Source organism: Galeopterus variegatus, unplaced genomic scaffold (genome assembly GCF_000696425.1).
Source record: "Galeopterus variegatus unplaced genomic scaffold, G_variegatus-3.0.2 Scaffold1936, whole genome shotgun sequence".
Taxonomy (NCBI): Eukaryota; Metazoa; Chordata; class Mammalia; order Dermoptera; family Cynocephalidae; genus Galeopterus; species Galeopterus variegatus.
In genome coordinates this window covers 183761-199585 of record NW_007728047.1, presented here as the reverse complement: position 1 = coordinate 199585, position 15825 = coordinate 183761, and the positions used below count along the sequence as shown (strand labels likewise).

Here is a 15825-nt window from a genome sequence, read left to right as displayed (position 1 = left end):
CCCCCCCACCCCGCCTCCTCCCAATTGTGCATTTTTGCAGCCGGAGGCGGCTCGGAGATGGGGCTGTGAGCTTCGCCCGGGGAGGGGGAAAGAGGAGCGAGAAGTAAAGCAGGGGGTGAAGGATTTAGATTTGGGGGCAGGGGGCGAACCTGCGTCTGCAGGCCCTCCCCAAGTGGCTCGGAACTCTACCTCTTCACCCACACCCCTGGTACGCTTTACCGAAGGAAAGAATAAGAATAGAGGAGGAGGAAAGAAGGAAAAAGGGGACCCCCCAGTTGGGGGGGGAGAAGGCGAGAAGTAGCTGGACCAGAGGGGAGGGGGCTGCTGCTTGCATCAGCCCACACCATGCTGACCCCGCCGTTGCTGCTGTTGCTACCCCTGCTCTCAGCTCTGGTCGCGGCCGCTATCGACGGTGAGTGAGATTCCGCGGCCCCCTTAGACCCCTGGGGGCACCCCCTCCCCAGCCCCCACTCCTGCGTAGGGATGGGGAAGGGAGACGCGGGAGGGGGTGCCTTTTGTTATCCCAGTACAGCTGACACAGCAGCGGCCCGACTGGGGGTGGGGATGGGGGTCCGATTTGGGGGATGGGGGCTCTGGACAAATGATGCTGCCGGGGACCCCCCAGTCCAGACAAAGACCAGAGGCCTGGGTAGGGAGAAGAGGGCTCCCCTTTTTTATGATCCTGGGATCGAGAGGCCTTCTCTTCCTATCTCTGGTTGGGGAGGGCCTCCGCCTCCCCTACATCCTCCACCCCCCCCAACCCCCATCTGAATTGTGAAGGAATCCGGATTTGCAATGTAGGGCTGCAAAGGGGGGCGGGGGGCCTTTTGCAGTGGCCTCTGAAGCTCGAAGGGAAAGCCGGACCAGGGGTGCCCTGCTGGGCGGAGGGCAGGCAGGCCCTGGAAGACTGTGGGTGGGGAGAGGGAGGGCCCCCTGCTTGGGTGTGGAATCAGGCCCCTGAGCCCAGACGTGCAGGCTGGGGTCCAGGATCCAGGACTAACTGCCTGGGTCCAGAAGTGGGCACTTCCCCCTCTCAGGGCCTCTGTCAGTAGCCTGGGTAGGGCTGTGTTGGGGGTGGGGGGTGGGGGGGCTGGCGATGATATGTGACTTTGAATTTTCCTTCTTAATTCCCCGAGAGCTTTGAGAAGAAAAAACGTCAGATGTCATCATTGGGGAAGGGTACTGGAGAATGGCCTGGAATGCTGGGGTAGAAGGGTAGGGGAGGCTGCTTTCTCCCTTCCTTCTGGTTTGATTATAGTTTGGACTGGAAGGAGAGTTGGAGGTTGGGTGGGGGGTATGGCTATTCCCCCACACCCCAGTTCCCAGCCTCTTAGTAAACATGTTTATTCCCCACCCCACCCCCATCCCATATACACTTTGTATACTGCAGTTAGGCTTAGGCTAGAACTATGTCCTTCTGGGGAAATGGGATGCCCCCTCTCCCCTTTTTCTGTCAGCTGTTTTTCTCTTACTTGTGAGTCACTGGTTCAAGTCCTGCCCAAGCTGTAAGCTGGGGTCATGGAGTTGGGCTGGATTGGATCCCTAATATGAGAAGGGGTGGGATCTCATTCCTTCCTGTCATCTTAGCCTTCTCATCCAGGGACAAAACTGGGCCCAATACCATCGTACACCCCCTCCTCTGTCTTCTAAATCTTGCCAGGCTGGGATTGGGAAAGTTTTTCTCTGAAATCAGATTATCTCCCCCTCCTCCTCCCCTCTCCCTAACTTGCTTCAGTTGAGGGAGGAGGGTTAGAGGATCAGGAAGCAGCTGTGCCCAGAAAAACAGTATATTCCGTGGCTCTCAATCATGCTATCTTGGGGACTGTCTGTCTGTCCGTCCTGCCCCCACCCCTCAATTATCTGCCCAAGAGGAGGAAAGAGCCTTTCCCCTGAAAACCCTCCAGACCAGCCCTCACCTCTAGCACTGCCCATGACTCCCTCCATTATCGTGTTCCTTCTTCATGTTCTTACCCCTGTGAGGTGAGAGGGGAAACTGAGGCAGGGAGATTTGGGTGCAGCTGCTTCTGGGATAGAAAAAAATGTTTTGAGAGAGAGAGAAACCCATCAGGAGTCCCGTGAAAGAGGGTGGAGAGAGTTAGGCGGAAGCAAGGGGGTCTCTGTGGGGAGCAGAAAAGGTCAGCAGCACAGTCACGAGCGGACCCCAGGTAGCTTCATTCAGGGTCCTAAAGGGGTTCTATTTGCCACAGCAAGTTGATTGGTGGTAATTGGAAGAGGGAGACTGGACATGTTCTCCTTAACTATCTCCCTACCCTTTCCTAAAATCTCTACTCAGTTGACCACTGTATCCCCAGCTCAGACTAAACTATCCAGAATCCCAGGGTAAGGACCCCTCTCCAAACATACACCAATATACCTACTTTGGGAATGGGAATATGAATCATCAGTCTCACCCTACTCTGGAGTGTGGGAAAGGAAAATTGTACAGAAATGTAGGTCCAACTCTCTCCAGAGGCAGCCTATGGCATCTCCTTACCCCTACTCCTGTCCTCTTGCCTCAGGGCCCCAAGGACACTGACCTTTCCTCTTTGCTTTGCAGAGAAAGAAACCTCCTGGCCCAGCTCAACCTTCCTTCCTCCTGCTATCACAGGCTTCACTGTTTTCCCTCTGTAGGAGCAGTCCTAGGAGCCTTCCCCACCTCTTCTGCCTTCTCTTCTATGCCTGAAACTGCCCCCAGAGTCTCCTTCTTTTTGAGGAGCAATGTCACTCCCCCACTAGTAGACAAAATTGAGTGTACTTGCTACTGGGGAGGATGGAGAAAGATGGGGTGAGGAATGGAAAGAGGGATTAATGAGGGTCCTGCTGAGATTAGGAAACATTTTGTACTGGGGAGGGCCCCTGCTGGCAGATACTGTTCAGGGAAGAAGGCTGATTTCCTCCCTTTCTCCCTGCCCCTCTCCACACACCCCCTTATAACTAGAAAAGATGGACAGTTGACATGTTATGAGGCTGGGGTGTTAGACTTCTGGCTCCCTGAAAGAAGGTTCCAAACTCCTTTCTCCTTGCTTAGACCCAGATCCTTGAACATCTCTCCTTACCCTCATCTTTCAAAGAAGGGATGTGTAGGAAATTCATTCTGGGATTGGAGGGATATTTTGATCTTTAAGGCTGCTTCTCAAGACTTCTTGTTCTTCCAATCTTGTTCCCTCTCTCTCTACCCTCTGTTTTTTTTTTTGTTGTTGTTGTTGTTGTTGTTGTTGGTTTTTTTTGGCTTGTTTTCTCAAGACTTCTTGTTCTTCCAATCTTGTTCCCTCTCTCTCTACCCTCTGTTTTTTTTTTTTTTTTTGTTGTTGTTGTTGTTGTTGGTTTTTTTTGGCTTGTTTTTTACATTCAACCACCCTTCCATCACTGGGCTTCACAAGGATGTCAGCTGGGGTCCTGTTCCAAATCCCCCCACTCTTCAAAACTCCTTCCTTACCTTTGGGAAGCCCTTCCTTACTCAGGTCTAACTCTCCTTCCTCCCTCTGTACATCAGAGCCCCCAAGCCTGAGGTTTACTCCCACCCCACCCCTTCAACTCTCCACTCTTCAGGTCCTCCAGCTCTGGACTGGGGGCTTGCGCCCTTGGGGAATCTGGGTGCAGTTGAGTGAGACTACACAAGGGTCCCTGACTTGGTGGTGCCAGGTGTGAGGGAACCCGGTCCTGCCTGCCTGTGTTCTGTCCCAGACTTCAGCCTGATTAGCAGGATCCTGCATTGTTTGGAGAAGGAAGCAGTTGGCTCTGGAGTGTTTCCGGTGCAATGGCCTCAGGAACCAGTGTAAACCCCCCTGGGAAAGAGGTGAGGGTTGTGGGAGGAGAGACAGTTGTATCTTTTGCCTCCCCAGGGAAGGTGAAAGTCTCTCCCAGGCCTTGGCTTCCCTGGCTGAAGAGCTCCAATCTTCCTTCCTCCCACCCTCCCCACTCAATGGGAGGCAGTGGTCTCTATTTTGGGTCAGACACTGCAAGGGCTGGGACTGTTCCCCAAGCCAGGATATATGCCGTCCCCCACCCTTCTCTAAGTCTCAGTAGGGTAGTCATTCTCTGGGTTCATCCCAGGACAACTGTGTCATCGTCTTGGCAACCTCTGGGCTGAGCCCCCTTCCTGTCTTTTTTGCCCATCTGTCTGTCATTGGTGTGCGCTGTCTTGGCCTTTCACAATCTCTCTGTCTCTCACCCTCTTGGTTCATCTCTTATTGTCCATTCTTTGTGGCATTCTCTGCCTGTACTGTTTTTGTCTCTGTCACTAGTCTTATTTCTGTACCTGTCTCCACTCACCTCCATTCAGGCCTCTTGGTATCCTGAAAGCTACCTGGGAGCAAAAGTCTCTCCTGAGCTTTCCCACTGGCTCCCTAGCTCCCACCTCTGCATTTTGGAGTTATTCTTCCTCTCCCTGGCCAGACCCAGAGTGTCCAGTTCAGCAATGAAAGTTCCCCATCACTTTCCTCCAAGTTCTTCTCTCATCTTCCCCCTCCACTAATTTTGGGAATGGGTTTTGGAGAGAATGTTTCGGGAAGAAAGGAACTTGATGCCCTTCGTGGGCTAAGAGAGGGAAAGCAGATTTTTCAGAAGGAAGGAGGGAGGTTAGACTTCTAGCAGAACTTCCAGGAGCCTGAGAACTGGAGAAACATGTGGGGAGTGGGTCAAGAGCTTAGAGCTTTTACTCCTGGTCAGCATAGGCCATGGGGGAAACGGTGGTAGGTGGGGAGGGCTTATAAAGGCCTGTTGAGAGATATGGTGACCTCTGGAGGCATTTGAGGGGTCTGGATTTTATTTGTGGGGAAAGGAAAAGATGGTGAGGAGGTCACGGGTCAGGCTAATGTCCTGCTGAGTCAATATTGACTCAGGGTGGAAGGGGAGACCCTTCCCCTCCACTGGCGGTCCAAGCCGCTCTGTCTGTCTGTCTGTCCAGGCCACAAAACAGAGGCCCAGACTCAGGAATGACAAAAATGTGTCTGAGCCTCACTGAGCTGCGGGAAGGAGCCACCGGGTAACACCCAAAATACATAAAATTCAGTGAAAAGCTCTCGGTTTGGGGTTTGGGTCTGGGAGGCCCTTGCTGCCCCACCCCCATATGTCTGAAAGTTCTGATTCCTGCACACTCTGTCCCCCACCCCTGGGCATACTCCCGCCTTTGTTCCCCTAGATTATCATGTGGTTCCCTTTAGAAAACATCCCCCCCATCTCAGAGGGGGAGGCTATCTCTCCCTCTGCTGTCCGCTCTTTAAAAGGGCCCAAGGGCTGCAAAGGTCTCTTTCATGCTCTTCCTGCCTCTGAATCTCCTCGTCCTTCAGGAAGTACCATCTGAGTTCTCACCTCTCTTCCTCTCCCTCATTGCTCCCAAGGGGGATTGAAGGATGGGTCCCCTTCCTCTGGAGAGGACTCCTTCGGGGCTTGGACTTTCCTGCCACCCTCTCTTCTCTGGCCAGGCATTCCTGTTCCCCTTCCCCACCCCCAGAATGGGACAGAGAATGACAGCCAAGGCTCAAGCGGGGCAGTGGGGTCTGTGTTTCTTTGTTGTGTCTGGATGCACATCCAACCCTGCACCTCCTGCCCTGGCTCCAGCTCGGTGTCCCTAGGGGCCACAGCTGGGCCGGGTGCCTGGGTTTGGGGTGTGGGGGGAGACAGGGTGTTGGCCAAGTTAGCATGGCGGTCACATTCATTCCCAGGCAGAGCTGAGAACAGACAGCCCCTGTGTGCTGGTGTTCCTCTTGCAACCTTGCTGCTGTCCTCCCTCTCTAGTCTCCTCCTCCTTCTATTCTCCCTTCAGTCTTACCTGCCTGGTCTTCCCTTGCATCCCATTCTTGCCCCTCTCCTCCACGACCTCCCCTCCTCTCTGACAATCACTCTCCCCACTCCCAGGACCAGAGAACGAGTCCTCCCTGATGTTTTCTGAACCTGGCTCCATCTCACGGCCAACGAGGAAACCCCCTGCTCAGTTACTAATCTCTCTGGGCCTCAGTTCCCTGATCTGCAAGATGGGGATGGTGACAGGGTGATGTGAGGCTCTAAGTGAGTTAATATGTACAAAGTGTTTCGATCAGTGGCTGACGCATGGTGACCAGGCAGGGGAGGCCATCAGTTGCTTCTGAATTTAAAGCAACATTGTTCCCTCTTCTAAACTGTAGGCCACTAAGGTGGGTTTTCTGGGTACCGGGTTCAGATGCAGAAGGCTCAGCTGAGGGGAGTGGAGTTGGCTTGGCCTCTAAGAATATTATACGTTTCCTACCCACCCCCAGCTCCCTCCCAGCTCAGAGTGAGGCTTCCCTTGGCTGTGTAGACTGCCCCAAAGTAGGTTATTTGTTTCTTTCCTCCCTTCTCCCCCTGAAGGAAATCAAAGACAGGCCCCAGCCTTCTCACTAAGATTCCTGGGGCTTTCTCCACCATCCCTGACAGGAAGGAAGTTCTTTCACATATCTCTCCATGATCCTTGTGCTGCCCTGGCCCTCGGGAGATGTGCACTCTCCCAGTCCCTCTGCCCCAGTCCTGAGGAGATGCTGCTGTGGGACAGGGGCCTGAGCCCTGTCTTCCTTTCACTTGCCCCCATCCCCCACTCCCCTCCCTCCACAAGAGCACATCTGGTTTGTGAATCTCTCATTCCAGCTTTTGGAGTTTGCCAGCTGCTGTTTCCTCTGTCGAGTTCAGGCCAAAAATGGGGGTGGGGGACAGCGGGGGGGACTAAGTGAGGGCCAAAGGAGGGACGACCGTGGCTGTGACGTGGAATGGAGGGGAGGTTAGAGTGACCAACCAGTGACCCCAGGCCCTGGCTGTGAGTTCTGCCCTCAGGAGGAGCAGGGGCATGGACTAAGTCCCAGGTGGAGGAGGGAAGGAATGCCATGGGGTCTGGGGGTGGCACAGGGGTCCATTTCTGTGCTCCAAACATCCCATCTGCCTCTGGGTCCCATTCCAGCCCCCCCTCCCCCATCAGCCGGCCTTGGCTGGCCAGGGGAAGCAGTGGTTCTCCGGCATGCTAACTAGGCTGGCGGGCAGTGTTTCCTGGGAAGACCTCACAGCTGGCCCAGTGGGGCAATGAACTCAGCATTATCTACCTCCTCAAGGGGCCTTTATTCCGGGCTCCGGGTGGGGGGTAGGGGAGGGGGACTCCCGTGGGGGGGCCTGGCTGGGCCATCCTTGATGTGTTTCCTGAACTCGGCTCTCATTCTGGCCAGGGGCCTGAGTGTGGTCTCCTCTGCCAGAGATGGGAGTTAGGGAGGGAGGACATCTCAGTTTGGCCCCCATCAGACTCCCTCCTGACTCAGAGCCAGACACACTTTCCTTATACTTCTTTCTCTGTCCTGCATTCCAGTTAGTTGTGTACAGCTGTCTTCCCAGGGGACTGTGGCTCCTGAGGGGTGGTGGGGCATCTTGCCCTTCTCTGGCACCCTGGTGCCTAGTGCAGTGCCCGGTACAGAGTTGGCCTTCAGTGTATGCCAGCGGAATAGAAATGGAATTGACACAGGCCAAGCAAAAAGCGATGAAGGGCTGGGGAGACTGGGAACCCAGCGCTGGGTGGGGGTGAAGGGGTTGGGGGACTTTTGCTTCCTGTGGAGGACATGGTGACAGGGGTTGAGAGGAACCACTCCTGAGTACCTCTCAATGGGAACAGGAGGACTGCTGTGGACTGCACTGGTTTAGAACTTAGAGTCTGCTGAACTGGTTGGACCAGTGACCCCAGGCAAGTCACTGGCCCGGTTTTCTCATCTGTGAAATGGTGGTATTAGTCGTCCTGCTTTGTCATCTGTGGAGAGGATTAAATAAGATGATACATGGAAAGAACTGGTTTACCACAGTTCCCGGCACATACTGAGCCCACAATGAGAGTTCGCTGTTACTGTTGTTCTTAATTCCTCCTTGAGGAATGAGGTCAGAGAATGCGGTAGGAGTGGCGGGGTCCAGCGGGAGCGGGAGTGTTGGATGAAGAGGTGATGGGTATACAGAGTAAGTTCACAGGTTGGCTGAGCCAAAACCAGCTCCTGGAGGTTATCCCAGCCATCCTCCTGCCTCTGCTCTTCAACTCTACCATCCTGAGCAATCTTTAGGTGCCTCTTACCTCTGAGGATATCTACAGAAAGTCCCGCCTGAGGTCCAACCAGCAAGGGAGTCTGTCTTTAGAGGGTGGAGGTGGCAGCAGGGCTCCTTGCCTGCCCTATCCTGCCCTGCCCAGCCTTGCCCTCTTGTACCTGTGCTGATACCATCTCTGAGCTGTTCCTGTATGTGCCAGTGGCATCCCCCCCTCCACATATAGTTCCTGTCTGGGACCTGGTGATTAGGGGTTGAGGATAAGTGGGGTGATGGGTCAGAGGACCGGTAGAGTCTCAGAGGACAGAGAAGCAGAGCAGTTTGAAAAGACCAGCTCTGGGCTTCTGGTGGGAGCAAGAGAAAGAAAAAGAGAAAACATGTCAGATGCTTAAATGCGCCCCCTTCACCATCACTGTAAGTCAGCAAAGTTGACGGCAAAGGTAGGGGAGAGTGGGTGCTAGCATCTGATCAGACTAACCAAGAACAGCATGGGCTTTCACCCTGAAGGGTGGAGCAGGCGCACACTGTCCAGGCAGCCTTGGGGACTTAGTGGGGGGCAGTCAAATGTGCTCCTTGGATCCTTCCCCTTTCCCACCACAGGTATAGTGTCTAGGTGGGACCCACAGCCACCCCCCGCCCAGGCACATAGCCTGTGGCTCAGAGTCTGGGCTAGATGGGGACTGATGCTGAGGGATGAGGGGGAGTCCTAAGGAGCTTTAAGGCCACAGAGTTGGCTTCCACCCTTCATTTACACCCCTCTTTTCTTCCCTTGCCCCCAGCCCCTAAGACTTGCAGCCCCAAGCAGTTTGCCTGCAGAGACCAAATCACGTGTATCTCAAAGGGCTGGCGGTGTGATGGTGAGAGGGACTGCCCAGATGGCTCTGATGAGGCCCCTGAGATTTGTAAGTACCTTTTCTGGATCCCTCTCTCCCAACCCTGGACTTTTATCCCTTTTCCTTTAGCAAATGTTTGGGATGAGGACAGCTGATCTCACCTGGTGTGGATCTTGCTCTGTGACTGTGTTTGTCCATGACACAGCTAAAACTGTCCTCTTCCTATCTTAAAAGTGCCTAGCATGGTGCCTGGTGTGCTTAGAAATGGCACCTTGGATTTCTCCCTCAGCCTCTTCACCCCCAAGCCTCAGCTTTGCTAGGAAGTGACGGCCCGGCCTCCCTTCCCTTCAGCTCTTCCCTCTTCCCACCTCTGAACCTCCCTGATCCTCGATGGCCCCCAGGTCTTGCTGAGTCCCCTTCTGTCCTTAGGCTCCCAGGCCAAAGGCCACCAGCTCTTGCTCAGCTCTGTACCAGAAGCTCCACCCCTGTGCATTTCCCGCCACCCCCGCCTTCCCCTGCCCCCAGTAAGTGGTGTAATCAGAGGCAGCTGTTTAAACTGGGAGAAAGGTCCCTGCCCAGCCTTTACTCTGCCAATAAGGGTGGAGGACTTGCTGGCGGGACCCCGAAGTCCTGGGCAGCTGTCTTGGGGTCTCCACCTTTAGCCTCTTCCCTGCTTGGTTAATCTGGGCCAGGATCTAGGTGACCCTGCATTCCTAGTTCTCCACTCTCTCTCGAGGGCTTTAACCTGCTCCAGTCCCATCCTGTATCCTCTCCCCACGCCCCCACCCATAACTATCAGGGGTAATTTTAGGGCCAGAAAGGGAGCCACCAATTCCCTCTGCCTCACCCCCACCCTGCCCTGGAGGGGCAGGGGCCAGGAGTATCTGGCCATTGCGTCTCTGGTGGGAGTGGTTCGGCCTGGAGTCTCGTTTTGTCTGAAGCCACTTTCACCACCCTCATTTCTGGTACTGATGCTTTGGTGTTAGAAGTTAAGAAACCATCAGAGGGGCCAGCTCTGGTTCTTTTTGTCGATTCCTCCTTTGTTTGATGCAAACCCCAGCTTATACACATCCCCCATCTGTTCACACTCAGACACACTCCCAGACCCGTATCCGTCACAGCTCTGGTTCTTTTTGTCGATTCCTCCTTTGTTTGATGCAAACCCCAGCTTATACACATCTCCCATCTGTTCACACTCAGACACACTCCCAGACCCGTATCCGTCGCACATAGACCTGCCTGGGCACTGACACACCCACCCCACACAACACATTCTGTCAACACTCAACCGTGGATGCAGAAACACACCCTCACTACACAATGCCCCCCCGCCCCTAACTTGTGCGCGTGGATTCTCCCCAGGCACACGTGGGAAGATGCACCATCACACACACCCCATCTGGGCTTGGGACCAATGGGTAGTGGTCTGACCATCTCATCCATCCTCTTGGGCAACAGAGGAAGTACCAGACACATCACCAGTTGGCCTCAACCTTTGACCCTTCCCAAATCCTCCCATCAGGCCTGCTGCTCCAGGGTTGGAAATCTAGAATAGTGCTGTCCAATAGAAATATATTATAAGCCACATATGAAATTTCAAAATTTTCTGGGTGCCACATTAAAAAAGGTAAAAAGAAACAGGTGAAATTCATTTGAATGATTTATTTTATCCAATGTATCCAAAATATTACCATTTCAGTATATTATTCATATTAAAATTATGAGAAATCTTCTACATTTTTTTTTCTTTTTGGTATCGAGTGTTCAAAATCCGGCGTGTATTTTACACTTGCAGTTTGAGCCAGCCACATTTTCAGTGCTTGATAGCCACATGTGGCTGGTGCTAGGTGTTGGACAGTGCAGTTCGAGATGTGGCATCCCAGGCTCTGTGACCTGGAGAGCTATGGGTGGATGTTCTGTATCATTTGAGCTTCTATGCCATGCACTCTGCTTCCCTCAGAGGTGAAAGGTTCATCATAACCTTTCACCTCTGACCTCAGCCTGTCTCCTGAGCATAAAATGTTGAGGCTTTGGGGTTCATACGCACGGGGCATTTGGGGAGTGGGCTCTTTGCTGAAGGCCTAGTTTCCCCTCCACCTAGTTGCTCCTAGACATGTGGCTACTGTTGGAATGGTGTAGAAAAGGGCCAGGTGGAAGAGTCTCACCAGTCCCTGAGGCCTCCTGATGTCTAAAAAATATAGGTGTCTGAAATCCCAGTCTCAGTTTATCCCCACCCCCACCTGCCCCCAGTGAACAGCTGGCCAGGTAGCCACCATAGCCAGCTTGGTCACGCCAGCCCTTCCATCTGCCCCCAGGTCCACAGAGTAAGGCTCAGCGATGCCAGCCAAACGAGCACAACTGCCTTGGCACTGAGCTATGTGTTCCCATGTCCCGCCTCTGCAATGGGGTCCAGGACTGCATGGACGGCTCGGATGAAGGGCCGCACTGCCGAGGTAAGAACTCTTCCACACTCTCCTGTCCCAGGTGGGTGCATTGAGCTCTCAGCTGGGCTTCTGCTGCGATTGGAGGCCTACCATCTGAGGACTGTCCTCAGGCCTTAGTGGGAATGAGGCCTTGTTCTCCTCCCCTGCCCAGATTTGCCATCAGACAGCTGATGAAACTGATGGGCCCCTCTGGCTTGGAGTTTGGTCAAACAGCCCTGTGGGCCTCAGTGATGGGCACTGTCTGGCCTGGGCACTCCCCTCTGGCTGTGTGTGCTTGGACACTATGTCTCCTAGTTGCCAGTTTCTCATCTGTAAAATCAAGTGTTTTCATGTATATATGAAATTTTAATAGCAGGCTTCTTTCTTCAAAATGTTCCCTACACAAAACCTGAGTATGAACACAGAGAAAAGCAAAGATGCTGTGATTGAAGCTAGAATTAGGGGTCTAGAGTTTTGTTCACCTGCAGCCCCTGCCAGTGCCCTGGAAGGCATCCCCTAGGAACTACAGATCTTTGTAGGTCCCTAAAGCTGCTTTGGACCCACGTTTTCGGAGTCTGTACTTTCTGAGATAGTTGATGGGAAAGCCATCCCGGCTGAGGAGGGAACAGGAGGATGATAAGTCAGACTTCTTCCCACCTATGGCTCAGGTCACCAGGTCTATAGTCTTTCCCTAGAAGGCCCTGTGGCCATGGAGAGTATGGGTCACTGCATGAGCAACTGGGAAGGAGTCTGTGGTGTGGAGGGAGACAGAGACTCAGGCCTACGTGTCACACAGTATAGCTTCTGCTCTCCTCAGGGTCTGGGCCTGGAGCAGGAGGCTGGCTATGAGACGCCCTGAGCAAGGCTCTGAAGGAGGGGCAGTCTTCCAGGGGGTGGGGGTGGGTGGTGTCCTGTGCCATACGCATGTCAGAAAACATCTGCCTGTGGGAGGAGACACATCTGGATCCTGTTCACTCGGACAGGGAGTGTGGAGCAAGGGAGTGTGTGGAAGATTTTTCTCCTTTCCTTTGGTTGGTTTTGCGTGTTTTTGCCTGAAGCTCCTGAGATGGGATGCAGAATGCAGGCCTGGGGCTGACCTCAATTACCACTTATGCCCCTTCTTATCAGATGGTTGATGTCCAAGTTTGCTTCCTTCTGTGATATCCCTTCACATCCCCCACCCCATATCCAGAAGAGAAACTCTTTTCTAGGTGTTCCAGAGCAAATAATATTTCCCCTTCTGTGGGGGAAGGCTGAACAGGCAGCACATTTGGGCTCTCGGGTGGAAGTGGGGAGGAGAAAGAAAAACTGTGGCCTGGCCCCCCATCCTCACTCTTCCTGGCAGGCTTAGGGCCTCTAAACGTCTTAGCATCTCAGGCAGCTTGCTCTCCTAGTTGGGGGCAGGGTGGGGAGTGGGGGTGTCAGGCGGCTAGACAAAGGGGTCTTTGTGGCCAGGCCGCCTGGCCCCACGCAAGGCCACTAATTGGGTCGCTGGTCTGGGGGGGCAACTGCTCTCCCACCTCTCCCCCTCCTGTCTCATTCCCTTCTGTCTCCCCTGTGGAAGTGGGTCAGTGGCAGGAGAAAGATTAGAAAGGATCCGGAGGGAACCAGTTTTGCTCCTCCTCCCCATCCTCCACCTGTCTTAGACCTTCTCTCTGAGGCCTCTAGGGCTTAAGGGACAGGTTGGAGGGGTTCTTCCAGGCCAGAGCTGGGGTTCTGTGTGGATAGACCCAATTCCATGCCCACACTTTACCCACAGCTGAAGCTGACATTGTTATTCCCAAACAGTGCAGACAAGAGGCATATGAATGGGATAAGACTCACTGTGCCCTCTTCCTGTTGACCCCCACAAAGTACCAGAACCCCTCCCCATGGGAACAGAGGTAGTCTGGAGCAGCCAGGTCAGGGAGATTTGAGTTCTGAGCCAAAGTTGGCTATGTGACCTTGGACCTGTCTTATGTCCTCTCTGGGCTTCAGCTTCCTCACTTGCAAAATACAGTAGATGCTTCCTAAGGCCCCTTCTATCTCTGACATGGCAGCCCTTGGAAGTGGTTTCTGAAAGGTGACTGGAGTTGGGGGAAGGCTGCAGTCTGGGTGTAGCTACCAGGTCTGGAGGCCTGAGTGTGTGTCTCTCCTGTCTCCCCATAGAGCTCCGAAGCAACTGCTCTCGGCTGGGCTGCCAGCACCACTGTGTCCCCACACTCGACGGGCCCGCCTGCTACTGCAACAACAGCTTTCAGCTGCAGGTGGACGGCAAGACCTGCAAAGGTATGTGGGTGCGTGTGCTTTGTGCACATGTGTGCATGCTGGGGCCTGGGTGGGTTGGGCAAGGCAAGGGGCCTGGCTGGGGCAGGAGAAAGGAGAAGGATGGCGCAAGAGACGGGGAGCGGCAGCTCCAGGGCAGCACCATGAGCCCTAGCCATCTGCTTCCACCAGACTTAAAAATTCATCTTAAAAGTATAGGTCATATGTGGATTTTCTTGTGGTAAAAAAATTAAAGCATTACAGAGAAAACCAAAGTCCTCTTTGACACATCCTCTCCGTTCGGGTCCCTTTCCCATCTCTCTGGGGGTCAGCTCTGTTATCAGTTTGCTCTCCCTCTTTCCAGGCCCTTCTCTGTGCATGCGTGCACATGTGCTCACGGAAGACCTAATTGGAAGCATTGCTTATGTGTGTGTGCTCTTTTTTACAGAAATGGTATCATGCCATAGGTACCATTTTCAATGTTTTTCACTCATCTGTGTGTTCCAGAGATTTTTTTCTATGTTAACATGTAGCGATCTACCTCATTATTTTTAAAACCGCTGTGTCGTATGATTACCACAGTTTACTTGGCTTTCTCCTTCTTGATGAGCAAGATGTTCCCAATATTTCTGTTACAAACAATGCAAATTTTTCTGTTTTATATTTGCATCCTTCGGGTCTTCAAGCAGATGCCACCTTCCCAGTGAAGCCGTCCCTGACCACTCTAAAGTCCCACCCCCACCACTTGCATTCTCTAACCCTTTCTCGGCCTTATTTTTTTTCTCAATAACACCAGTCATTTTCCATTGCACTGGCACTTCTAACATATACTCTACCTTTTTCTTTCATTTATTGTTATAAAAACAATCTCTAACCCTTTCTCGGCCTTATTTTTTTTCTCAATAACACCAGTCATTTTCCATTGCACTAGCACTTCTAACATATACTCTACCTTTTTCTTTCATTTATTGTTATAAAAACTATTTCATTTATTATCAGAATGTAAGTTTCATGAGGACAGCGGTGTGGGGCTGTTGTTAAGTTCACGGATGTATCCCTAGTCCCTGGCACATAGTGGGTACTCAAGAAATCTCTTCCGAATGAATGGATGGCATGTGCATGTGTGTAATGTTTCTCTAGAGATTTCAAGACCGGGCTTGGTGGGTGATAAGGTTTGCACATCTCATGCTGTAATAGATTCTGCCAAACTAGGGCCGGCCCGGTGGCGCACTGGAGAGTGCGCCGCTTGGGAGCGCAGTGGCGCTCCCGCCGAGGGTTCGGATCTCATGTGGAGACCGGTACCCGCTCACTGGCTGAGCGCGGTGCGGGCGCAACACCGAGGGTTGCGATCCCGTTGCCGGTCCCCGGTACGGGCGCGACACCGAGGGTTGCGATCCCGTTACCGGTCAGTAAAAAAGACAAAAAGAAAAAAAAAAAAAGATTCTGCCAAACTATTCTTCAAAGCAGCTGTAAGGATGGACCCACTTCCCTGCCTTTGTCACGCTGGAAATGACCACACTCTTGCCCTTTTCCTGGCAGACTTTGATGAGTGCTCAGTGTATGGCACCTGCAGCCAGCTATGCACCAACACAGACGGCTCCTTCACGTGTGGCTGTGTCGAAGGATACCTGCTGCAGCCAGACAACCGTTCCTGCAAGGCCAAGAATGGTGGGTGGGGTTGCCTGTGGCCACAGTATTGGGCATTGTCAGTGCTGTTCCCTGATGGGTAGTGGCCTGAGAGGATCTAGGGCCCTGGCTACACTGACCTTTCTCTCCCCCACCCCCAGAACCAGTAGACCGGCCCCCTGTGTTGCTGATTGCCAACTCCCAGAACATCCTGGCTACATACCTGAGTGGGGCTCAGGTGTCTACCATCACACCTACTAGCACGCGGCAGACCACAGCCATGGACTTCAGCTATGCCAATGAGACTGTGTGCTGGGTGCACGTTGGGGACAGTGCTGCCCAGACACAGCTTAAGTGTGCCCGCATGCCTGGCCTGAAGGGCTTCGTGGATGAGCACACCATCAACATCTCCCTCAGTCTGCACCGTGAGTCACCTGCTCCCAGCTCGGAGGGACGAGGAGGGTAGGGGAGATGGGCACGAGGGACCCTGCCTGGAACAGAGGCAGGGGCTTAGACAGGATGGTCCTGTCTGGGGCAGGAATCCTAATCAAGATGCCTCTAACTGAGGCTGAAGCAGGGGGCTGGACACAAGACGCCTGTTTGGGGCAGGGGCAGAACCACAGTTATGCTTTCTCCCCTCTCTAAGTCTCTGGATGGCTCCTGCATTTCTGGCCAAGGGCTACAGA

The 15825-nt window shown here is 53.4% G+C and overlaps 1 protein-coding gene across 1 annotated transcript in view; it reads left to right on the top strand.

The window, feature by feature from the left end:
• Window positions 1-245: 245 nt before the first annotated feature.
• LRP1 (low density lipoprotein receptor-related protein 1) overlaps window positions 246-15825 on the top strand; it is an 83276-nt gene continuing 67696 nt past the window's right edge. Inside the window, exons 1-6 of the mRNA XM_008579666.1 lie at window positions 246-412; window positions 8793-8915; window positions 11162-11299; window positions 13418-13537; window positions 15053-15181; window positions 15301-15564. Coding sequence (XP_008577888.1) covers window positions 346-412; window positions 8793-8915; window positions 11162-11299; window positions 13418-13537; window positions 15053-15181; window positions 15301-15564 — 841 coding nt within the window. The 5' untranslated portion in view covers window positions 246-345. The remainder of the gene's footprint in view (window positions 413-8792; window positions 8916-11161; window positions 11300-13417; window positions 13538-15052; window positions 15182-15300; window positions 15565-15825) is intronic.